The sequence below is a fragment of the Pristiophorus japonicus genome, chromosome 8, assembly GCF_044704955.1.
Source record: "Pristiophorus japonicus isolate sPriJap1 chromosome 8, sPriJap1.hap1, whole genome shotgun sequence".
NCBI lineage: Eukaryota > Metazoa > Chordata > Chondrichthyes > Pristiophoridae > Pristiophorus > Pristiophorus japonicus.
In genome coordinates this window covers 156,318,957-156,344,669 of record NC_091984.1, presented here as the reverse complement: position 1 = coordinate 156,344,669, position 25,713 = coordinate 156,318,957, and the positions used below count along the sequence as shown (strand labels likewise).

General features: G+C 53.1%; 1 protein-coding gene across 1 annotated transcript in view; it reads left to right on the top strand.

Moving 5' to 3' along the window:
• Positions 1-25,713, top strand: part of LOC139269201 (V-type proton ATPase catalytic subunit A-like) — a 149,504-nt gene that overhangs the window by 96,912 nt on the left and 26,879 nt on the right. The window contains exons 5-7 of the mRNA XM_070888293.1: positions 21,069-21,177; positions 22,060-22,182; positions 23,576-23,690. Of these exons, the coding sequence (XP_070744394.1) occupies positions 21,069-21,177; positions 22,060-22,182; positions 23,576-23,690 (347 nt within the window). The remainder of the gene's footprint in view (positions 1-21,068; positions 21,178-22,059; positions 22,183-23,575; positions 23,691-25,713) is intronic.

Sequence of the window (25,713 nt, the reverse complement as noted above, 5' to 3'; positions counted from 1 at the left end):
TGGAGGTGGTAACAGAGATAGGGTCGGGTTTCGGTCTGGAGGAGGTTGCAGAAATGGGAGGTCGGGAGATGTGGAGGGATGGAGGAGTTGCAGAGAAAGGGAGGTATTTGAGGGCAGAACAAGGTTAGAGAGATAGAGAGTGATGTTGGGCTCGAGGAGGTTACAGAGATAGGGAGGGGTGTAGGGCTGGAGGGGGTGACAGAGATAGGGAGGGGTGCAGGGCTGGATCAGGTTACAGAGATAGGGAGGGGTGCAGGACTGGAGCAGGTTACAGAGATATGTGTAGGGCTGGAGGAGGCTACAGAGATAGGGAGGGATGTGGAAGCAGAAGCGGATTACAGAGATAGGGAGGGGTGTAGGGGTTTGGAGGAGGTGTTAGAGATAGGGAGGGCTGTAGGGGCTCGAGGATGTTACTGAGATAGGGAGGAGTGTTGGGCTGTAGGTGATTACAGAGATAGGGAGGTAGGGAGTGGTGTCGGGCTGGAGGAGGTTACAGATATAGGGAGCGATGTAGGGGCTGGAGGAGGTTACCAAGATAGTAAGGAGTGTAGGGTTGGAGCAAGTTACAGAGATAGGGAGGGGTGTACGGGCTGGAGGCGGTTACAGTGATAGGGAGGGGTGTAGAGTTCTAGGAGTTTACAGAGATAGGGAGGGTGTAGGGGCTGAAGGGGGTTACAAAGATAGGGAGGGTGTAGGGGCTGGAGGAGGTTACAGAGATAGGGAGGGTTTATGGGCTGAAGGGGGTTACAAAGATAGGGAGGGTGTAGGGGCTGGAGGAGGTTACAGAGATAGGGAGGGTGTAGGAGCTGAAGCGGGTTACAGAGATAGGGAGGGTGTAGGGGCTGGAGGAGGTTACAGAGATAGGGAGGGGTGTAAGGCTGGAGGACATTATAGAGATAGCAAGGTAGGTAGTGGTGTAGGGCTGGAGGAGATTACAGATATAGGGAGCGATGTAGGGGCTGGAGGAGGTTACCGAGATAGGGAGGGGTGTGGGGGCTCGAGGATGTTACAGAGATAGGGAGTGGTGTAGGGCTGGAGGAGATTACAGAGATAGGGGTGGGTGTCGGTCTGGAGCAGGTTGCAGAAATGGGAGGTAGGGAGATGTGGAGGGATGAAGGAGGTTACAGAGAAAGAGAGGTATGTGGAGGCAGAACGAGGTTACAGATAGGGATTGATGTAGGGCTCAATGAGGTTACAGAGATAGGGAGGGGTGTAGGGCTGGAGGGGGTTACAGAGATAGGGAGGGGTGCAGGGCTGGAGCAGGTTACAGAGATAGGAAGGGATGTGGAGGCAGAAGCGGATTACAGAGATATGGACGGGATTAGGGCTGGAGGTGGTGTCAGAGATAGGGAGGGCTGTAGGGGCTCGAGGAGGTTACTGAGATAGGGAGGGGTGTAGGGGCTGGTGGAGGTTACAGAGATAGGGAGTGGTGTAGGGGCTGGAGGTTACAGAGATAGGGAGGTATGTAGGGGCTGGAGGAGGTTAAAATATAGGGAGGGGTGCAGGAGTGGAGGAGATTGCAGAGATAGGGAGTGTTGTAGGGCTGGAGGGTGTTACAGAGACAGGGAGTGGTTTAAGGCTGGAGGAGGTTACAGAGATAGGGAGGGGTGTAGGTTTGGAGAAGGTTACAGAGATAGGGGAGGGGAGTAGGGCTGGAGGAGGTGACAGTGATGGGAGGCGTGTAGGGCTGGAGGAAGTTACAGAGATAGGGAGGGGTGCAGGGCTGCAGGGGGTTACAGAGTTGGCGGAGCGGGGGAAGGGTTGGAGGAGGTTACATTGATGGGAGGCGTGTAGGGCTGGAGGAGGTTACAGAGATAGGGAGGGGTGTAGGTTTTGAGGAGGTTACAGAGATAGGGGAGGGGAGTAGGGCTGGAGGAGGTTGCAGAGATAGGGAGGGGTTTAGGGGCTGGAGGAAGTTACAGAGATAGGGAGTGGTGTAGGTGCTGGAGGTTACAGAGATAGGGAGGGATGTAGGGGCTGGAGGAGGTTAAAAATATAGGGGAGAGTGTAGGACTGGAGTTGGATTACAGAGATAGGGAGGGGTGTAGGGATGGAGCAGGCTACAGAGATATGTAGAGGTGAGGGGCTGGAGGTTACAGAGATAGGGAGGCATGTAGGGGCTGGAGGAGGTTACAGAGATAGGGAGGTAGGGAGTGGTGTAGGGCTGGAGGAGGTTAGAGAGATAGGGAGGGATTTAGGGTTGGAGCAGGTTACAGAGATATGGAGAGGTGAGGGGCTGGAGGAAGTTACAGAGATAGGGAGGGGTGTAGGGCTGGAGCGGGTTACAGAGCTGGCGGGCGGGGGGAAGGGTTGGAGGAGGTGACAGTGATGGGAGGGGTGTAGGGCTGGAGGAGGTTACAGAGATATGGAGAGGTGAGGGGCTGGAGCAAGTTACAGAGACAGGGATGGGTGCAGGGATGGAGGAGGTTAGAGAGAGTGGGAGGGGTATAGTGGTGGAGGAGGTTACAGAGATAGAGAGCGGTGTACGGTTGGAGGAGGTTACAGAGATAGGGAGGCTTGTCGGGTTGGAGGAGGTTACAGAAATTGGGAGGCGTGTAGGGTTGGAGGAGGTTACAGAGATAGGGAGGGGTGTAGAGGCTGGATGAGGATACAAATATAGGGATGGGAGTTGGGTTGGCGGAGGTTACAGAGATAGGAGGGTTGTAAGGCTGGAGGAGTTTACAAAGATAGGGAGGGGTGTGGAGGCAGAAGCGGGTTACAGAGCTATGGAGGGGCGTAGGGGGCTGGAGGAGGTTACAGAGATAGGGAGGGGTGTTGGGGCTGGAGGAGATTACAGAGATAGGGAGTGGTGTAGGGGCTGGAGGAGGTTACAGAGATAGGGAGGGGCGTAGGGGGCTGGAGGATGTTACAGAGATAGGGAGGGGTGTTGGGGCTGGAGGAGATTACAGAGATAGGGAGTGGTGTAGGGGCTGGAGGTTACAGAGATAGGGAGGCATGTAGGGGCTGGAGGAGGTTACAGAGATAGGGAGGAGTGTAGGGCTCTAGGAGATTACAGAGATAGGGAGGTAGGGAGTGGTGTGGGGCTGGAGGAGGTTACAGATATAGGGAGCGATGTAGGTGCTGGAGGAGGTTACCGAGATAGTAAGGGGTGTAGGGTTGGAGGAGGGTACAGTGATAGGGAGGGGTGTAGAGTTATAGGAGTTTACAGAGATAGGAAGTGTGTAGGAGCTGGTGGAGGTTACAGAGATAGGGAGTGGTGTAGGTGCTGGAGAGTGTTACAGAGATAGGGAGGGGTGTAAAGCTGGAGGAGGTTACAGAAATAGGGAGGGGTTTAGGAGCTGGAGGGAGTTACAGATAGGGAGGGGTTTAGGGTGAGAACAGGTTACAGAAATAGGGAGGGGTATCGGGGCTGGAGGAGTTTACAGAGATAGGGTGGTGTGTAGGGCTGGAGGAGGTTACAGAGATAGGGGAGGGGAGTAGGGCTGGAGGAGATTGCAGAGATAGGGAGGGGTGTAGGGGCTGGAGGAAGTTACAGAGATAGGGAGTGGTGTCAGGGCTGGAGGTTACAGAGATAGGGAGGGATGTAGGGGCTGGAGGAGGTTAAAAATATAGGGGAGGGTGTAGGACTGGAGTTGGATTACAGAGATAGGGAGGGGTGTATGGCTGGAGCAGGCTACAGAGATAGGGAGGGATGTGGGGGCAGAAACAGATTACAGAGATATGGAGGGTTGTAGGGGGCTGGAGGAGTTTACGAGAAGGCACGGGGGTGCAGGGCTGGAGGAGGTTAGAGAGATAGGGAGGGGTGTACGTACTGGAGGCGGTTACAGTGATAGGGAGGGGTGTCGAGTTATAGGAGTTTACAGCGACAGGAAGTGTGTAGGGGCTGGTGGAGGTTACAGAGATAGGGACTGTTATATTGCTGGAGGAAGTTACAGAGATTGGCAGTGGTTTAGGTGCTGGAGAGGGTTACAGAGATAGGGAGGGGTGTAAAGCTGGAGGAGCTTACAGAGATAGGGAGGGTATTAGGAGCTGGAGGGGGTTACAGATCGGGAGGGGTTTAGGGTGGAAGCAGGTTACAGAAATAAGGAGGGGTATCGGGGCTGGAGGATTTTACAGAGATAGGGAGGGGTGTAGGGCTGGAGGGGGTGACAGAGATTTGGAGCGGTGTAGGGCTGGACAAGGTTACAGAGATAGGGAGGGTGTAGGGCTGGAGGAGGTTAGAGTCATACGGAGGGTTGTAGGGACTGGATGAGGTTACAGGGATTGGGAGGGGTGTAGGACTGAAGTAGGTTACAGAGATAGGGAGGGGTGTAGGAGTGATGGGGTTACATAGATAGGGAGGGGTGTGGGGTGAAGGTGGTTACAGAGATTGGTAGGGTTAGAGCTGGAGGAGGTTACAGAGATATGGAGAGGTGTAAGGCTGGAAGAAGTGACAGAGATAGGGAGGGGTGTCTGGGCTGGAGGAGGTTACAGAGATATGGAGAGGTGTAAGGCTGGAAGAAGTGACAGAGATAGGGAGGGGTGTCTGGGCTGGAGGAGGTTACAGAGATAGGGAGAGGCTGTAGGGGCTGGTGGAGGATACAGAGATAGCGAGAGGCTGTAGGGCTGGAGGAGGTTACGGAGATATAGAGGGGTGTAGGGTCTGGAGGAGGTTACAGAGATAGGGAGGGTTGGAAGGCCACAAGATGTTACTGAGATAGGGAGGGGTGTAGGGCTGGAGGAGGTTACAGAGATTGGGAGGTTGTAGGGTTGCAGGAGGATACAGAGATAGGGAGTGGTGTCAGGGCTGGAGGTTACAGAGATAGGGAGGGATGTAGGGGCTGGAGGAGGTTAAAAATATAGGGGAGGGTGTAGGACTGGAGTTGGATTACAGAGATAGGGAGGGGTGTATGGCTGGAGCAGGCTACAGAGATAGGGAGGGATGTGGGGGCAGAAACAGATTACAGAGATATGGAGGGTTGTAGGGGGCTGGAGGAGTTTACGAGAAGGCACGGGGGTGCAGGGCTGGAGGAGGTTAGAGAGATAGGGAGGGGTGTACGGGCTGGAGGCGGTTACAGTGATAGGGAGGGGTGTCGAGTTATAGGAGTTTACAGCGACAGGAAGTGTGTAGGGGCTGGTGGAGGTTACAGAGATAGGGACTGTTATATTGCTGGAGGAAGTTACAGAGATTGGCAGTGGTTTAGGTGCTGGAGAGGGTTACAGAGATAGGGAGGGGTGTAAAGCTGGAGGAGCTTACAGAGATAGGGAGGGTATTAGGAGCTGGAGGGGGTTACAGATCGGGAGGGGTTTAGGGTGGAAGCAGGTTACAGAAATAGGGAGGGGTATCGGGGCTGGAGGATTTTACAGAGATAGGGAGGGGTGTAGGGCTGGAGGGGGTGACAGAGATTTGGAGCGGTGTAGGGCTGGACAAGGTTACAGAGATAGGGAGGGTGTAGGGCTGGAGGAGGTTAGAGTCATACGGAGGGTTGTAGGGACTGGATGAGGTTACAGGGATTGGGAGGGGTGTAGGATTGAAGTAGGTTACAGAGATAGGGAGGGGTGTAGGAGTGATGGGGTTACATAGATAGGGAGGGGTGTGGGGTGAAGGTGGTTACAGAGATTGGTAGGGTTAGAGCTGGAGGAGGTTACAGAGATATGGAGAGGTGTAAGGCTGGAAGAAGTGACAGAGATAGGGAGGGGTGTCTGGGCTGGAGGAGGTTACAGAGATATGGAGAGGTGTAAGGCTGGAAGAAGTGACAGAGATAGGGAGGGGTGTCTGGGCTGGAGGAGGTTACAGAGATAGGGAGAGGCTGTAGGAGCTGGTGGAGGATACAGAGATAGCGAGAGGCTGTAGGGCTGGAGGAGGTTACGGAGATATAGAGGGGTGTAGGGTCTGGAGGAGGTTACAGAGATAGGGAGGGTTGGAAGGCCACAAGATGTTACTGAGATAGGGAGGGGTGTAGGGCTGGAGGAGGTTACAGAGATTGGGAGGTTGTAGGGTTGCAGGAGGATACAGAGATAGGGAGGGTCGTAGGGACTGGAGGAGATTGCCGAGATAGGGACTGTTGTAGGGCTGGAGGAAGTTACAGAGATAGGAAGGGGTGTAGGGGCTGGAGTAGGTCACAGATAGGGAGAAGCTTAATGTGGGAGGCGGTTACAGAGATAGGGAGGGGTGTAGGACTGGAGGAGGTTACAGAGATAGCGAGAGTGCAGGGCTGGAGGAGGTTACAGAGAAAGGGAAGGGTGTAGGGCTGGAGTTGGTGACAGAGATAGGGAGGAGTGTAGGGCTGAAGGAGATTCCAGAGATAGGGATTCGGGAGTGGTGTAGAGCTGGAGGAAGTTACAGATATTGAGAGCGATGTGGGGGCTGGTGGAGGCCAAGATAGGAAGGGGTGTAGGGGCTGGAGGAGATTACAGAATTAGGTAGGGGTGTACGGGCTGGAGGAAATTACAGAGATAGGGAGGTTTGTCGGGCTAGAGGAGGTTACAGAGATAGGGGTGGGTGTACGGCTGGAGGAGGTTACAGAGATAGGGAGGGGTGTAGTGCTGGAGGAGATTACATAGATAGGGAGGTAGGGAGTGGTGTCGGGCTGGAGGAGGTTACAGATATAGGGAGTGATGTACGGGCTGGAGGAGGTTACCGATATAGGAAGGGGTGTAGGGCTGGAGGAGGTTACAGAGATATGGAGGGATGTATAGGCTGGAGGAAGTTACAGGGATAGGGAGGGGTGTAGGGCTGGAGGTGGCAACTGAGATGGGAGGAGTGTCGAGATGGAGGAGGGTATAGAGATAGGGAGGGGTGTAGGGCTGGAGAAAGTTACAAAGGTAGGGAGTTGTGTCGGGCTTGAGGAGGTTACAGAGATAGGGGCAGGTGTAGGTCTGGAGGAGGTTGCAGTGAAGAGAGGGTTGTAGGGCTGGAGGAGGTAACTGACACAGGGAGGTGTGTAGGGCTGGAGGAGGTTACAGAGATAGGGAGTGGTGTCGGGGCTGGGGGAGGTTACAGAGATAGGGAGGTATGTGGGTGCGGAACGAGGTTACAGAGATAGGGAGTGATGGAAGATTGGAGGAGGTTACAGATATAGGGAGCGATGCAGGTACTGGAGGAGAGTACAGATATATGGAAGGGTATAGAGGCTGGAAGGGGTTACAGAGATAGGGAGGGAGTAGGGGCTGGAGGAGGTTACAGAGATAGGGAGGGGTGTAGGGCTGGAGGAGATTACAGAGATAGGGAGGGTGTAGGGGCTGGAGGAGGTTACAGAGATAGGGAGGGGTGTAAGGCTGGAGGACATTATAGAGATAGCAAGGTAGGTAGTGGTGTAGGGCTGGAGGAGATTACAGATATAGGGAGCGATGTAGGGGCTGGAGGAGGTTACCGAGATCGGGAGGGGTGTGGGGGCTGGAGGATGTTACAGAGATAGGAGTGGGTGTAGGTCTGGAGCAGGTTGCAGAAATGGGAGGTAGGGAGATGTGGAGGGATGGAGGAGGTTACAGAGAAAGAGAGGTATGTGGAGGTAGAACGAGGTTACAGAGATAGGGAGTGATGTAGGGCTCAAGGAGGTTACAGAGATAGGGAGGGGTGTAGGGCTGGAGCGGGTTACAGAGATAGGGAGGGGTGCAGGGCTGGAGCAGGTTACAGAGATATGGAGGGGTGTAGGGCTGGAGGAGGCTACAGAGATAGGGAGGGATGTGGAGGCAGAAGCGGATTACAGAGATATGGAGCAGTGTAGGGGGTTGGAGGAGGTGTCAGAGATAGGGAGAGCTGTAGGGGCTCGAGGAGGTTACTGAGATAGGGAGAGGTGTAGGGGGCTGGTGGAGGTTACAGAGATAGGGAGTGGTGTAGGGGCTGGAGGTTACAGAGATAGGGAGGGATGTAGGGGCTGGAGGAGGTTAAAATATAGGGAGGTGTGTAGGGGTGGAGGAGATTGCAGAGATAGGGAGTGTTGTAGGGCTGGAGGGTGTTACAGAGATAGGGAGTGGTTTAAGGCTGGAGGAGGTTACAGAGATAGGGAGGGGTGTAGGGCTGGAGTGGGTCACAGATAGGGAGGAGATTAATGTGGGAGGAGGTTACAGAGATAGGGAGGGTCGTAGGTACTGGAGGAGATTCCTGAGATAGGGACTGTTGTAGGGCTGGAGGAAGTTACAGAGATAGGGAGGTGTGTAGGGGCTGGAGTGGGTCACAGATAGGGAGGAGATTAATGTGGGAGGAGGTTACAGAGACAGGGAGTGGTGTGGGAATGAAGGGGTTACATTGATCGGGAGGAGTGTAGGGGGAGGAGGTACAGAGATTTGTAAGGTGTCGGGCTGGAGGAGGTTACAGAGATATGGATGGGATGTAGCGTCTGGAGGAGGTTACAGAGATAGGGAGGGTTGGAAGGCTAAGAGGTTACTGAGATAGGGAGGAGTGTCGGGTTGGAGGAGGTTACAGAGATGGGACGGTCGTAGGGACTGGAGGAGATTACTGAGATAGGGACTGTTGTAGGGCTGGAGGAAGTTACAGACATAGCGGGGGCGGGGGGATGTAGGGGCTGGAGTGGGTCACAGATAGGGAGGAGATTAATGTGGGAGGCGGTTACAGAGATAGGGAGGGGTGAAGGGCTGGAGAAGGTTACAGAGAAAGAGAGAGGTGTAGGGCTGGAGGAGGTAACAGAGCTATGGAGGGTTGTAGAGCTGGAGAAGGTTACAGAGATAGGGAGGCATGTCGGGCTGGAGGAGGTGACAGAGATAGGGAGGGGTGTAGGGCTGGAGGAGGTTACAGAGCTAGGAAGTGTGTAGGAGCTTGAGGAAGTTACAGAGATAGGGAGGGGTGTAGGAGGCAGGAGGAGATGACAGAGATGGGAGGGATGTAGAGGCTGGAGGAGTTTAAAAGATATGGACAGGTGTAGGGACTGGAGGAGGTTACAGAGATAGGGAGGGGTGTAGAGTTAGGAGGGGTTTACATAGATAAGGAGGGGTGTAGAGGCTGGAGGAGGTTACAGATATAGGGAGGGGTGTAGAGGCTGGAGGAGGTTACAGATATAGGGAGGGGTGTAGAGGCTGGAGGAGGTTTTAAATATAGGGATGGGTGTAGGGCTCGAGGATGTTACAGATATAGGGAGGGGTGTAGAGGCTGGAGGAGGTTATAGATATAGGGAGGGGTGTAGAGGCTGGAGGAGGTTTTAGAGATAGGGATGGGTGTAGGGCTCAAGGATGTTACAGATATAGGGAGGGGTGTAGAGGCTGGAGGAGGTTTTAGATATAGGGATGGGTGTAGGGCTCGAGGATGTTACAGATATCGGGAGGGGTATAATGCCGGAGGAGGCTACAGAGCTAGGGATCGTTGTAGGGGCTGGAGGGGGTTACAGAGATACACAGGATAATAGGGTTGGAGGAGGTTACAGAGATAGGGAGGATCGTAGGGACTGGTGGAGGTTAAATAGATAGTGAGGGTTGTAGGGCTGGAGGAGATTACAGAGATAGAGATAGTTGAAGGGCTGGAGGAAGTTACAGAGATTGGGAGTGGTGTATGGGCTGGAGGGGGTTTCAGAGGTAGGGAGGGATGTAGGGGCTCGTGGAGGTTACAGAGACAGGGAGCAGTGTAGCCGCTGGAGGAGGTTACAGAGATCGGGAGGGGTGTAAGTGCTGGACGAGGCTACAGAGCTAAGGAGAGTTGTGGGGGCTGGAGAAATTACGGAGATACGGAGGATTATAGAGTTGGAGGAGGTTACAGAGAAAGGGAGGGGTGCAGGGGCTGGAGGAGATTACAGTGATAGGGAGGATCGTAGGTAGTGGAAGAGGTTAAAGAGATAGGGAGGGATGTTGGGCTGGCGGAGATTACAGAGATAGGGAGGGTCGTAGGGACTGGAAGAGGTTTAAGTGATAGAGAGAGGTGTAACGGCTGGTGGTGGTTACAGAGATAGGGAGGTGTGTAAGGCAAGAGGTGGTTAGAGTGATAAGGAGGGGTTTAGGAGCTGGAGGGGGTTACAGATAGGGAGGGGTTTAGGGTGGGAGCAGGATACAGAGATGGGGAGGGGTCTAGGGGCTGGGGAGTTTACAGAGATAGGGAGGGTGTAGGGCTGGAGGAGGTTAGAGAGATACAGAGGGTGTAGAGCTGGAGGAGGTTACAGAGATAGGGAGGGGTGTAGGGCTGGAGGAGGTTACCGAGATAGGGAGGCTTGTAGGGCTGGAGGAGGTTACAGAGAGAGGGAGGGGTGTAGGGCCTGGAGGAGGATACAGAGATAGGGAGGGGTGTAGGGCTGGAGGAGGTTACAGAGATAGGGAGGGGTGTAGGGCTGGAGGAGGTTACCGAGATAGGGTGGCTTGTAGGGCTGGAGGAGGTTACAGAGAGAGGGAGGGTGCAGGGGCTGGAGGAGGTTACAGAGAGAGGGAGGGGTGCAGGGGCTGGATGAGGTTACAGAGATAGGGAGGGGTGTAGGGCTGGAGGAGGTTACAGAGATAGGGAGGGGTGTAGGGCTGGAGGAGGTTATCGAGATCGGGAGGGGTGTAGGGCTGGAGGAGGTTATCGAGATCGGGAGAGTTTTAGATGTTCTGTCTGTAAATATTGTAACTGTGTTAAGACTTGCCACCAGAGGGCATACCTTTTGGTGGCCCAAGGGTCTGCACTTGGGCAGGACTGGAACTGATGTCCTGGGGGTAACATTTGCGAATCTAGTTCGGGAGTGTTTAAACTAAGATGGCAGGGGGATAAGAACCTATGCAGCGAGACAGGGCGAAGTAATATGGAGTCAGAAACAGATGGTAGAAAGGTAAAAAGCAATATTGGAAGGCCGAGTCAACAAAGGCAAGAAACAAAAAGGGCCACACTACATCATAATTCTAAAAGGACAAAGGGTGTTAAAAAAACAAGCCTGAAGGCTTTATGTCTTAATGCAAGGAGTAATAAGGTGGATAAATTAACTGTGCAAATAGATATTTATAAATATGATGTGATTGGGATTACGGAGACGTGACTCCAGAACTCAACATCCAGGGGTATTCAACATTCAGGAAGGATAGAATAAAAGGAAAAGGAGGTGGGGTAGCATTGCTGGTTAAAGAGGAGATTAATGCAATAGTTAGGAAGGACATTAGCTTGGATGATGTGGAATCTATATGGGTAGAGCTGCAGAACACCAAAGGGCAAAAAACGTTAGTGGGAGTTGTGTACAGACCTCCAAACAGTAGTAGTGATGTTGGGGAGGGCATCAAACAGGAAATTAGGGGTGCGTGCAATAAAGGTGCAGCAGTTATAATGTGTGACTTTAATATGCACATAGATTGGGCTAACCAAACTGGAAGCAATACGGTGGAGGAGGATTTTCTGGAGTGCATAAGGGATGGTTTTCTAGACCAATATGTCGAGGAACCAACTAGGGGGGAGGCCATCTTAGACTGGGTGTTATGTAATGAGAGAGGATTAATTAGCAATCTCATTGTGCGAGACCCCTTGGGGAAGAGTGACCAGAATATGGTGGAATTCTACATTAGGATGGAGAATGAAACAGTTAATTCAGAGACCATGGTCCAGAACATAAAGAAGGGTAACTTTGAAGGTATGAGGCGTGAATTGCCTAGAATAGATTGGCGAATGATACTAAAGGGGTTGACTGTGGATGGGCAATGGCAGACATTTAGAGACCGCATGGATGAACTACAACAATTGTACATTCCTGTCTGGCGTAAAAATAAAAAAGGGAAGGTGGCTCAACCGTGGCTATCAAGGGAAATCAGGGATAGTATTAAAGCCAAGGAAGTGGCATACAAATTGGCCAGAAATAGCAGTGAACCCGGGGACTGGGAGAAATTTAGAACTCAGCAGAGGAGGACAAAGGGTTTGATTAGAGCAGGGAAAATGGAGTACGAGAAGAAGCTTGCAGGGAACATTAAGACGGATTGCAAAAGCTTCCATAAATATGTAAAGAGAAAAAGGTTCGCAAAGACAAACGTAGTCAGAATCAGGGGAAGTCATAATGGGGAACAAAGAAATGGCAGACCAATTGAACAAGTACTTTGGTTCGGTATTCACTGAGGAGGACACAAACAACCTTCCGGATATCAAAGGGGTCAGAGGGTCTAGTAAGAAGGAGGAACTGAGGGAAATCCTTATTAATTGGGAAATTGTGTTGGGGAAATTGTTGGGATTGAAGGCCGATAAATCCCCAGGGCCTGATGGTATGCATCCCAGAGTACTTAAGGAGGTGGCCTTGGAAATAGTGGATGCATTGACAGTCATTTTCCAACATTCCATAGACTCTGGATCAGTTCCTATGGAGTGGAGGGTAACCAATGTAACACCACTTTTTAAAAAAGGAGTGAGAGAGAAAACAGGGAATTATAGACCGGTCAGCCTGACATCGGTCGTGGGTAAAATGATGGAATCAATTATTAAGGATGTCATATCAGTGCATTTGGAAAGAGGTGACATGATAGGTCCAAGTCAGCATGGATTTGTGAAAGGGAAATCATGCTTGACAAATCTTCTGGAATTTTTTGAGGATGTTTCCAGTAGAGTGGAAAAGGGAGAACCAGTTGATGTGGTGTATTTGGACTTTCAGAAGGCTTTCGAAAAGGTCCCACACAAGAGATGAATGTGCAAAGTTAAAGCACATGGGATTGGGGGTAGTGTGCTGACATGGATTGAGAACTGGTTGTCAGACAGGAAGCAAAGAGTAGGAGTAAATGGGTACTTTTCAGAATGGCAGGCAGTGACTAGTGGGGTACCGCAAGGTTCTGTGCTGGGGCCCCAGCTGTTTACACTGTACATTAATGATTTAGACGAGGGGATTAAATGTAGTATCTCCAAATTTGCAGATGACACTAAGGTGGGTGGCTGTGTGAGCTGTGAGGAGGATGCTATGAGGCTGCAGAGTGACTTGGATAGGTTAGGTGAGTGGGCAAATGCATGGCAGATGAAGTATAATGTGGATAAATGTGAGGTTATCCACTTTGGTGGTAAAAACAGAGAGACAGACTATTATCTGAATGGTGACAGATTAGGAAAAGGGGAGGTGCAAAGAGACCTGGGTGTCATGGTACATCAGTCATTGAAAGTTGGCATGCAGGTGCAGCAGGCGGTTAAGAAAGCAAATGGCATGTTGGCCTTCATAGCGAGGGGATTTGAGTACAGGGGCAGGGAGGTGTTGCTACAGTTGTACAGGGCCTTGGTGAGGCCACACCTGGAGTATTGTGTACAGTTTTGGTCTTCTAAATTGAGGAAGGACATTCTTGCTATTGAGGGAGTGCAGCGAAGGTTCATCAGACTGATTCCCGGGATGGCGGGACTGACATATCAAGAAAGACTGGATCAACTGGGCTTGTATTCACTGGAGTTCAGAAGAATGAGAGGGGACCTCATAGAAACGTTTAAAATTCTGATGGGTTCAGACAGGTAATGATGCAGGAAGAATGTTCCCAATGTTGGGGAAGTCCAGAACCAGGGGTCACAGTCTAAGGATAAGAGGTAAGCCATTTAGGACCGAGATGAGGAGAAACTTCTTCACCCAGAGAGTGGTGAACCTGTGGAATTCTCTACCACAGAAAGTTGTTGAGGCCAATTCACTAAATATATTCAAAAAGGAGTTAGATGTCATCCTTACTACTAGGGGGATCAAGGGGTATGGTGAGAAAGCAGGAATGGGTTACTGAAGTTGCATGTTCAGCCATGAACTCATTGAATGGTGGTGCAGGCTAGAAGGGCCGAATGGCCTACTCCTGCACCTATTTTCTATGTTTCTATGTTTCTATATTTCACCCGCACACATCATGCAAGGGAGTATAAAAGGTTGTCTGCCATACTGCTTAGGCACTCTGGAGTTATATTAAAGAGACTAAGGTCACATCAGTTTTAGCTCACAGTACATAGTCTTGTGGCGTTCTTCCTTACCTAACAATTGGCACCGAGTGACAGATTACGAACTTTCACGAGGTCATGGCTGCCGTTGGTATTTTAGAGAGATTTGTAGAGGGTGATGATTGGGAAGCCTTCGTTGAGCGTCTCGACCAGTACTTCGTGGCCAACGAGCTGGATGGGGATGATAAAGTGATCAAGCGCAGGGCGATTCTCCTCACCGTGTGTGGGTCCACAATATTCGGCCTCATCAAGAATCTGCTAGCAGCAGAGAAACCAGCGGACAAGACATATACAGAGCTGTGTACGCTGGTTCGGGAACACCTCAAGCCGAAGGAGAGCGTCTTAATGGCCAGGTATTGCTTCAACACGCACCACCGCTCCGAGGGCCAGGACAAGGCGAGTTATGTCGCCGACCTGAGACACCTTGCGGGAACTTGAGAATTTGCTGGATTTTTGGGGGAAATGTTGCGGGACTTTTTTGTGCTCTGCATCAGCCATAAGGTCATTCTTCGCAAGCTGCTGCCCGCCGAATCCCTCGACCTGAGCAAGGCCATCACGATAGCCCAGGCATTCATATCCATGAGCGGTGATATCAGACAGATATCTTTCCAGCATCGAAGCTCACCGGCAAGTACTGTGCATAAAATAACGTCACTAGCAGGCAGAACTGCATATAGCAGGGACTACACGCCTGCAGCTGCAAGACCTAGGCTGACTCAGAGTCGGCCGTGGGGAGTGAATGTGAATCCATTAGCAGCATGTTGGTGCTGCGGGGGTAATCATCGAGCCCATCAATGTTGATTCAAGCATGTGTGTGCAAAGGCTGCGAAAGAATGGGGCACCTCCAGCAGATGTGCAAGAGTGCTGTGACTCACCACGTGGCAGAATCGGCAGAGGATGATCGATCCGGTGCGGATCTCGCAGAACAAACGAGAGTCAACTCAACCCGAGGAAGAAGTGTATGGGGCACACACCTTCATCACCAAGAGCCCTCCTATCATGTTGAAAGTTAAATTGAACGGTATTCTGGTAGTAATGGAGTTGGACACGGGGGCGAGTCAGTCAATTATGAGCCAGAAGGCTTTTGAGAAACTGTGGGGCAACAAGCACAAAGGTCCAAACTGAGCCCGATTCAGACAAAGCTGCACAACTACACCAAAGAGCTCATACCAGTCATTGGCAGTGCGGCAGTTAAGGTATCGTACGATGGAGCTGTGCATGATTTATCACTGTTGATTGTACCAACGCTATTCGGCAGAAGCTGGCTGGGAAATATTCGATGGAACTGGGACGCCATCAAAGCACTATCTTCAGTGGATGATGCCTCGTGCGCCCAAGTGCTGAGCAAGTTTCCGTCACTATTTGAACCAGGCATCGGCAACTTCACAAGTGCCAAGGTACAGACCAATCTAGTCCTCGATGCAAGGCCCGTTCATCACAAGGCTCGAGCGGTTCCATATATGATGAGGTAGAAAGTCGAGATCGAACTGGACAGACTTCAACGAGAGGGAATCATATCGCCAGTCGAGTTCAACGAGTGGGCCAGTCCGATTGTTCCGGTGTTGAAAAGCGATGGCACGGTCAGAATCTGCAGAGACTATAAGGTAACGATTAACCGAGTCCCGTTACAAGACCAGTACCTGCTACCCAAGGCGGATGACCTGTTTGCAACGTTAGCAGGGGGGAAGTCATTTACCAAGTTGGACCTAACCTCCGCCTACATGACAAAGGAGCTGGCTGAATCTTCGAAAATACTGATGTGCATCACCATGCACAAAGGACTGTTTATATACCACAGGTGCCCTTTTGGGATTCGCTTGGCTGCTGCCATCTTCCAGAGGAACATGGAGAGTTTGCTGAAATCGGTTCCGCGCACCGTTGTGTTTCAAGGCGACATCCTGATCACCGGTCGTGACACCACCGAACACCTGCACAACCTGGAAGAGTTTCTAGGTCGACTAGACAGAGAGGGACTCAGGTTGAAACGCTCCAAGTGTGTTTTCCTGGCGCCAGAGGTAGAATTTTTGGGGAGAAAGATTGCGGCAGACGGCATCAGACCCATGGACTCAAAGACAGAGGCCATCAAGAATGCACCCAGACCATAGAATGTGACGGAGCTGCGTTCATTCCTGGGATTCCTCAACTATTTCGGCAACTTTCTACCTGGGTTAAGCACTTTGCTGGAACCATTGCACATATTGTTGCGTAAGGGTGACGACGGGTTTGGGGTAAATCTCAAGAGACAGCCTTTGAGAATGCCGGAAACCTACTTTGTTCTAATAAGTTACTTGTACTGTATGACCCGTGTAAATGATTAGTGTTAGCTTGTGACACCTCATCGTACGGGGTAGGCTGTGAGTTACAGCAAGCCAATGTATCGGGCAAACGTCAAACGGTTGCATTCGCATCTAAAAGTCTGTCTTAGACTGAAAGAGCCCACAGTATGGTCGAGAAAGAGGCGTTAGCATGTGTATATGCGGTTAAGAAAATGCAGCTATTGTGTTCCTAACACAGATGAGACTGCACACAGGGAGGTTAAAGTCACAGTGACCTCAGTCATTAATAAGACACTCCAGAGTGAGGAACAGGCCTTAGGGGCCGGTTTATATACAGTGCTCCCAAGGGATGCTGGGATCCCTTGGGACTTCAGGGGATGCGCCCCCTGGTGACAGAACATGGAAGTGCAGGCTTCACAGATACACAACATCACTCCCCCACCCAAAGTCAAAGTGAAAACTATTTACAAGGTGAGGCGGTCGGGAGCCTTTCTTTCCCTGGTGGACCACCTCGGTACAAATGTCTGTTCTGGTGTGTTGGCTGTGCCCTCGCTGGGCTGGCATGTTGTTGGCCCTGCAGGGCTGCAAGGTGAGCCTGGCCTTGCTAGGCTGTTGGGCGTGATGGGTTCAATTTCCTGGTCCAGGGTGGTGTCGTTGATCCTTTGGGTGTGTGTTGTGGGCTCTCAAAACGTGGTGTCTGCTGTGGGTTGTTCAGGGCAGTCTGTGAACCGCAGCCTCGTTTGGTCCAGGTGCTTTCAGCAAATTTGTCCATTGTCTAGTTTGATTACAAACACCCTACTCCCTTCTTTAGCTATCACCATGCCCGCGATCCACTTGGGACCATGTCCATAGTTTAGCACATACACAGGGTCATTCAGATCAATTTCCCGTGACACAGTGGCGCGACCATCGTTTACATTTTGATGCTGCCGCCTGCTCTCTACCTGATCATGCAGGTTGCGGTGGACCAGCGAGAGTCTGGTTTTAAGTGTCCTTTTCATGACTAGCTCAGCCGGGGACACCCATGTGAGCGAATGGGATCTCGTGCGGTAGCTGAGCAGTACTCGGGACAGGCGGGTTTGGAGTGAGCCCTCTGTGACTCGTTTAAGGCTCTGTTTGATGGTTTGTACTGCCTGCTGTGCCTGCCCATTGGAGGCTGGTTTAGTCGACATGGATCCTCGACCATGGTCTGGAGGGCCAGGACCACAAACTTAGTGGTGCCTCTCTGGACGCGTTGCTCAACTGAGCACATACGCTGCATTGCCGTACACAGGACTCGAAGTCAGAGTCGATACCGGGCCACCACGCGTGGGGTCTGGCTATCGCTTTCATCATTACTATACCCGGGTGTGTGCTGTGGAGATCCGAGATGAATGTCTCCCTGCCCATTTTTGGTAGCACTACGCGGTTACCCCACAACAGGCAATCTGCCTGAATGGACAGCTCGTCCTTTCGCCGCTGGAATGGCTTGATTGGCTCTTGCATTTCAACGGGGATGCTGGCCCAGCTCCCATGCAGTACACAGATTTTTACAAGGGACAGCAGAGGATCTTGGCTGGTCCAAGTCCTAATCTGGTGGGCCGTAACAGGTGATTTATCATTTTCAAATGCTTCCATGACCATCAACAAGTCTGCGGGCTGCGCTACCATCAACAGGTTTGCAGGCTGCGCCATTTCCACCCCCGTGGTGGGCAATGCTAGCCGACTGAGAGCATCCGCACAGTTCTCGGTGCCTGGCCTCTGGCGGATGGTATAGTTATACGCTGATAGCGCGAGTTCCCACCTTTGTATGCGGGCTGAGGCATTAGTATTTATCCCCTTGGGATATGAGAGGCTTGTGATCGGTTTCCAGCTCAAATTTGAGGCCAAACAGGTACTGATGCATTTTCTTTACCCTGAACACACACGCTAATGCCTCTTTCTCAATCATGCTGTAGGCCCTCTAGGCCTTAGACAAGCTCCTGGAGGTACAGGCGACAGGTTGCAACTTCCCCGCAATGTTAGCTTGTTGTAATACACACCTGACTCCGTACGACAATGCATCACATGCTAACACAAGTCTTTTACATGGGTTATACAATACAAGCTGCTTGTTGGAGCATAAAATGTTTCTGGCTTTCTCAAAAGCAATTACTTGTGGTGAACCTGTGGAATTCTCTACCACAGAAAGTTGTTGAGGCCAATTCACTAAATATATTCAAAAAGGAGTTAGATGAGGTCCTTACTACTAGGGGGATCAAGGGGTATGGCGAGAAAGCAGGAATGGGGTACTGAAGTTGAATGTTCAGCCATGAACTCATTGAATGGCGGTGCAGGCTAGAAGGGCCGAATGGCCTACTCCTGCACCTATTTTATTTGTTTCTATGTTTCTATGTAACATTCTTGCCTCTAAAAGTCGCCATTCTGTTCACTGTACTCGTCGGGTTAGAATCCTGGGTGTGGGTCATCATCCGTTTGGAGTCGCAGACTGAAATCATGAAGGCCTGGCTCACTTTGATTGCCTTCTGCAGGGTGACCGCAGTGCCCACAGAGAGCAGTTTATGGCCGATTCCAATAACGAAAATGACCCTTAGTGTTTCAGTGAGGTGGGTCATCAAAATCACACGGTGCCGCCAATCTTCTTAGATCTACAGCATAGGTAGCAATTTCTTGGCCTTCGGGCCACCGGTGAGTGTAAAACCGGTGCCTGGCTGTGAGGATGCTCCCTTTGGGTTTAATCGCTCTTGGATGAAGGTTACAAGTTCCCCATAGCTCTTGGTCGTTGTCTTCGCTGGGGCTAGTAGGTCCCTGGCGAGGCCGTGGATGGTGGGCCCACAACTGCTGAGCAGGATGGCCCTGCGCTTATTCGCCAGTGTGGCCAGTGAGTCCCCATCCAGGTCATTGGCAATGAAGAAGTGTTCTAACCCTTCCACAAAGGCATCCCAATCTTCCCCATCGGTGAATTGTTGGAAGTTGCTGAGATTAGATATGTTTTGCGTGGAAATTCATAACCTCGTCGTCAGTTGTGTATGCAAGCACTCTGTTAATGACTCCACGAGCAGGGGTATGGCACTTGAACTGTACAGACTGTAGCCCTTTATTGCAGCTCCTAGAGTGAGGACACCAAGAGGTGAGCTCCCTTTTATACTGGGTTACCTGCAGTGTACAGGTGACCCTTAGGTCTCCAGCAGCAGCAGAGATGGTACAGGTTAGGTATATACAGGGTGAGGGTAGATTCAGGCCTTGTGTTACAGTACATCATTGACATGCATACATAACCGGTTTGAGCTTGAAACCAACCATAAACCGCTCATTTCGCTGTTTTCAGAAAGCAAAGATATAAACACCAGTGCTTTGTCCCACATCCAAAGATGGTCACTAACAATGTCCGCCTATGACTATGTTATCCGCCACAGACCAGGCACGGAGAACTGTGCTGATGCCCTCAGTCGGCTATCATTCCCAATACCGGGGTGGAAATGGCGCAGCCCGCAGACTTGCTTTTGGTCACGGATGCTTTTGAGAGTGAGGGGTCATCCATCACCGCTCACCAGATCAGGACCTGGACCAGCCAGGATCCTGTGCGATCACTTGTAAAAAGTTGCATCCTCAGTGGGAGCTATCGGCCGTTCCTGGGGAAATGTAAGATGAAATGAAGCCATTTCACCGACGCAAAAATGAAATGTCCATCCAGTCGGATTGTCTCTTATGGAGTAATCGCGTGGTTTTGCCAAAACAAGGCAGGGAAACTACAGAGATAGGGAGGGGTGTAGGGGCTGTAGGAGGTTACAGAGATAGGGAGGGGTGCAGGGGCTGAAGGAGGTTACAGAGATAGGGAAGAGTGTAGGGGCTGGAGGGGGTTACAGAGATAGGGAGGGTTGTAGGGCTGGAGGTTAAAGAGATAGGGAGGGGTGTGGGGCTGGAGTAGGTTACAGAGATTGGGAGGGTGTAGGGGCTGGAGGCGGTTATAGAGATAGGGAGGGTGTAGGGGCTGGAGGAGGTTACAGAGATAGGGAGGGGTGTAGGGGCTGGAGGAGGTTACAGAGATAGGGAGGGGTTAGGGGCTGGAGGGGGTTACAGAGATAGGGAGGGTTGTAGGGCTGGAGGTTACAGAGATAGGGAGGGGTGTGGGGCTGGAGTAGGTTACAGAGATTGGGAGGGTGTAGGGGCTGGAGGCGGTTATAGAGATAGGGAGGGTGTGGGGGCTGGAGGAGGTTACAGAGATAGGGAGGGGTGTAGGGGCTGGAGGAGGTTACAGAGATAGGGAGGGGTGCAGGGGCTGAAGGAGGTTACAGAGATAGGGAAGGGTGTAGGGGCTGGAGGGGGTTACAGAGATAGGGAGGGTTGTAGGGCTGGAGGTTACAGAGATAGGGAGGGGTGGGGGGCTGGAGTAGGTTACAGAGATTGGGAGGGTGTAGGGGCTGGAGGCGGTTATAGAGATAGGGAGGTGTAGGGGCTGGAGGAGGTTACAGAGATAGGGAGGGGTGTAGGGCTGGAGGAGGTTACAGAGATAGGGAGGGGTGTGGGGCTGGAGTAGGTTACAGAGATTGGGAGGGTGTAGGGGCTGGAGTAGGTTACAGAGATTGGGAGGGTGTAGGGGCTGGAGGCGGTTATAGAGATAGGGAGGGTGTAGGGGCTGGAGGAGGTTACAGAGATAGGGAGGGTGTAGGGCTGGAGGAGGTTACAGAGATAGGGAGGGTGTAGGGGCTGGAGGAGGTTACAGAGATAGGGAGGGTGTAGGGCTGGAGGAGGTTACAGAGATAGGGAGGGTGTAGGGGCTGGAGGAGGTTACAGAGATAGGGAGGGTGTAGGGCTGGAGGCGGTTATAGAGATAGGGAGGGTGTGAGACTGGAGGAGGTTACAGAGATAAGGATGGGGTGTAGGGCTGGAGGAGGTTACAGAGATAGGGAGGGTCTTCAAGAGTCTGGGGTTTGGGGGGCAGACCGAGGTATCGGGTGTTCTCCGGGGCAGTGACCTGTGACCTGTGACCCCAGGACAGTGAGGGAAGCCCCTGTATCCTTGATAACGCTGTGTTCTCTCCGCCCCAGCTGACGATGGAGGTCGATGGGAAGATGGAGACCATCATGAAACGCACGGCGCTTGTCGCCAACACGTCCAACATGCCCGTGGCGGCTCGCGAGGCTTCGATCTACACCGGTGAGTGAGTGCCCGCCTCCGAACTCTGACCCCGACGTCCGCGCCCTCCAAACTCTAACCCCTGACTTCTTCACCCTGACCACCTTGCCCTTTGAACACTGAACTTTGACCGCGTTGTCCTCTGAACTTTGACCCCTGAGCTCCTTGCCCGTGACCTCTGACTCGTGATATCCTCGACATCCGAACTCTGAGCACTGACATCTACCGGCTCCGAACTCTGACACCTGACCTCCTCGCCCTCACATCTCTGACCCGTGACCTCCTAGCCCTTCAAACTCTGACCCCTGACCTCGTCACCCTCCAACCTCTGTCCCCTGATCGTCTCACCCATGAACTCTGACCCCTGACCTCTTCATCCTCCGAACTCTGACTTCTAATCTCCTCACCCTCTGATCTCTGACCTTGGAGAGGATATTTCCACTTATAGGGAAAACTAAAGCTAGGCGACATAGACTTAGAATAAGGGGCCACCCATTTAAAACTGAGATGAGGAGGAATTTCTTCTCTCAGAGGGTTGTAAATCTGTGGAATTCTCTACCCCAGAGAGCAGTGGAGGCTGGGTCATTGAATAAATTCAAGGCAGAAATAGACAGATATTTGAGTGATATGGGAGTAAAGGATTATGGGGAGCAGGCAGGGAAGTGGAGTTGAGTCCATGATCAGATCAGCCATGATCGTATAGAGCAGGCTTGATGGCCTACTCCTGCTCCTATTTCTTATGTTCTTATTTTCTCTGACCTCATTGTGCTCCAAACTCTGACCTCTGACCTCCTCACCCTCCGACCTCCAAACTCTGACCTTCTCTCCCTCACCCTCTGACCGTGCCTCCCTCACTCTCTGACTGAGTCCTGCACGGAGTAATTCCACTCTTTCTCTCCTCAGGTATCACTCTGTCTGAGTATTTCCGCGACATGGGGTACAATGTCAGTATGATGGCGGACTCCACTTCACGCTGGGCAGAAGCACTTCGAGAAATCTCAGGACGTCTTGCTGAGATGCCTGCGGGTAATTATACCTCCCGGGAAAAAGCATGGGTTAGATACAGAGTAAAGCTCCCTCTACACTGTCCCATCAAACATTCCCAGGGCAGGTACAGGGGGTTAGATACAGAGTAAAGCTCCCTCTACACTGTCCCATCAAACACTCCCAGGACAGGTACAGGGGGTTAGATACAGAGTAAAGCTCCCTCTACACTGTCCCATCAAGCACTCCCAGGGCAGGTACAGCACGGGTTAGATACAGAGTAAAGCTCCCTCTACACTGTCCCATCAAACACTCCCAGGGCAGGTACAGGGGGTTAGATACAGAGTAAAGCTCCCTCTACACTGTCCCATCAAACACTCCCAGGACAGGTACAGCACGGGTTAGATACAGAGTAAAGCTCCCTCTACACTGTCCCATCAAACACTCCCAGGACAGGTACAACACGGGGTTAGATACAGAGTAAAGCTCCCTCTACACTGTCCCATCAAACACTCCCAGGGCAGGTACAGGGGGTTAGACACAGAGTAAAGCTCCCTTTACACTGTCCCATCAAACACTCCCAGGGCAGGTGCAGGGGGTTAGACACAGAGTAAAGCTCCCTCTACACTGTCCCATCAAACACTCCCAGGGCAGGTGCAGGGGGTTAGACACAGAGTAAAGCTCCCTCTACACTGGCCCGTCAAACACTCCCAGGGCAGGTACAGGGGGTTAGATACAGAGTAAAGCTCCCTCTACACTGTCCCATCAAACACTTCCAGGGCAGGTACAGAGTTAGACCACACTTGCACAGTTCTGGTCTCTATTTACCTGGGTTAGACCACACTTGGAGCACTTGCACTGTTCTAGTTGCCATATTATAAACAGGCTATATCTTGTAACTCTTCTCCGCAGAGGGTGCAGAGATTTAGAAGGAAGATACCCGATGATACCACATATCAGGAAAGGATGAACAAGCTGTGGCAGTTTTATCTGTAAAAGAGAAGGCAGAGGGGTGAGCGGTTCGTGGTCTTTAAGATTATGAAAGGGTTCAATAGGGTAGACATAGAGAAGATGTTTCGACTTGTGGGGAAACCAGAACGAGAGGCCGTCAATATAGGATCGTCACTAATACCTCTAATCAGGAATTCAGGACAAAGCTCTTCACCCAGAGAGTGGTGAGAATGTGGAACTCGCTGCCACAGGGAGGGGTCGAGGTGAATAGTATCAATGCATTTAAGGGGGAGGCTCGACAAGCCTGTGAGGGAGGAGGGAATAGAGGGTTATGCTGATGGGGGGAGAGGAAGAGGAGTGAGAGGGGATCGAGTGAAGCATCAACACCGGCACGGACCAGAGGAGCAGATTGATCCCCCCTAGCCCGCTCTTGTCCCCTTCCCCCGTTTGCCCCCTCTGTTCTCACCCCTCTTTCTCTCCACAGATAGCGGCTATCCTGCATACCTTGGAGCACGTCTGGCTTCATTCTACGAGCGAGCTGGACGGGCCAAGTGTCTGGGGAGCCCCGAGAGAGAGGGAAGTGTCAGCATTGTCGGAGCGTGAGTGATAGGGAGCGAGGGAGGGGAGGGGAGGGAGAGGATGGGAGGGAGTGGAGTGGTGGGGAGGGGAGGGAGGGGAGGAGAGGGGAGGGGAGGGGAGGGGAGTGAGGGAAGGGAGTGACAGGGAGGGAGGGGAGGAGAGGGGATGAGATGGGAGGCAGGAGAGGGAAGGGAGTGGAGGAAGGGGAGGAAAGGGAGAGAGGGGAGGGGAGGGGGTGGAGAGGGAGGGGGTGGAGAGGGGAGGAGAGGAGGAGGGAGGTGGAGAGGGGAGGGGAGGAAGAGAGGGAGGGGAGGGAGGGGAAGGGAGGGGGAAGGGAGAGCAGGTGCGAGGAGGGAGGGAGAGGTAGGGGAGGCGAGGGAAGGGAAGGGAGGGGAGGGGAGGGAGGGGAGGGGAGGTAGCAGAGGGGAGGGAGCTGGGAGGGAAGGGGAGGGAGGGGAGGGAGTAGAGGGGAGGGGCGGGGAGGCAGGGTAGGGAGAGGAGGGAGGGGAGGGAGGGGAGGCATGGAGGGGTATGGAGGGTGGGGTTGGGAGGAGGGGGAGAGGAGGAGAGGGGAGGAGACGGGGAGGAAGAGGTGAGGAGAAGGATGAGAAGGGAGTGGGTAGGGGAGGGGAGGAAAGGGGACAGGAAGAGAGGGAGAGGAGGAGAGGAGAGGTGAGGGCACGGAAGGGGAGAGGGTAGGGAGGGAGAAGTGGGGTGGGGAGGGAGTGGGAGGGGAGAGATGGTATGGGAGGGGAGGGAGTGGACGGGAGTGGGAGGGGAGGGCTGGTGGGGTGGGGAGGCGAGGGGAGGGAGAGGGAGCGGAAGCAGGGGAGGGGAGGGAGGGGAGGGAGGGGGAGAGGAGGTGAGAGGAGTGGAGAGGAAGGAGGGGAGATGGGAGGGAGGGAAGGTAGAGGAGGGGAAGGCAGGGGAGGGAAGGGAGGGAGGCAAGGCGAGGGGAGTGAGAGGAGGGGAGGGGGTGAGGGGAGACAGGAGGGAAGGGATGGAGGGAGGGAGGTGAGGGAGGGAGGCGAGCAGGAGCGTACAGAAACGGGGAGGGGAGATGAGGGGAGGGAAAGGGAGGGGAGCTAGGGGAGGTGAGGTGAGGGGTGGAGAGGAGGGGAGGCAAGGGGAGGGAGGGAGAGTAGGGGAGGGAAGGTGAGGAGAGGGTTGGGAGGGAGGGGAGGTGAGCAGAAAGGAGGAGAGGAGGTGAGGGCAGGAGAGGGGAGGAGGGGGAGGGGAGAGGAGGAGAGAAGATGCAAGGGGTGGGAAGGGAGGGAGGGAGAGATGGAGTGGAGGGAATGTGAGGGTAGCAAAGGGAGGAAGGGTGAGTGGAGGGTGTGAGGGGAGGGGAATGGGAGGGGGGGAGGGGAGGGGAGAGGGGGGAGGGGGAAGGGGGAGGGGAGGGAGTGAGGTGGGTGAGGGAGTGTAGGAGGGGGGGAGAGGAGAGGAGTGGGAGGGATAGGGGAGGGAGGTGGAGGAATGGGAGGGAGGGTGGAGGGGGAGGGGAGGGGGTGTGGAGGGAGGGCAGAGGAGTGGGTGGGGAAGGGGAGAGAGAGGTCAGGGGAGGGAGAGGAGGGCGAGGAATGGAGGGTGGAGGAGGAGAAAGGGAGGGGAGGAGAGGAGGGGAGGACATGGGAGGGAGAGGAGGGGAGAGGAATGGAGGGGAGGGGAGGGAGGGGGAGGAGAGGAGAGGTAGGGGAGAGGAAGGAGAGGAGTGGAGAGGAGGGAGAGGAGCAGCAGCAGAGAGGAGAGGAAGGTTAGGAGGGGAGGGTGAGGGGAGGGGGAGGGAGGGAGAGGAGGCGGAGGGGAGCTGAGCGCAGGGGGAGGAGTAGGAAGGGGATGGAGGGGAGTGGAGGGGGAGGTGCGGAGGGGATGGGGAAGGGGAGGGAAGAGGAGCAGATGGGAGGGGAGAGGAGGGAGGAGGGGAAAGGCGAGAGGAGGGGAGGGAGCGGAGGGAAGGCGGTGTATAAGTTTCTCGAAGTGACCTGCCTCCCACTCTGTGTGTTTTGACATGGATCTGGAACCTTCCATTAATCCTCTCTC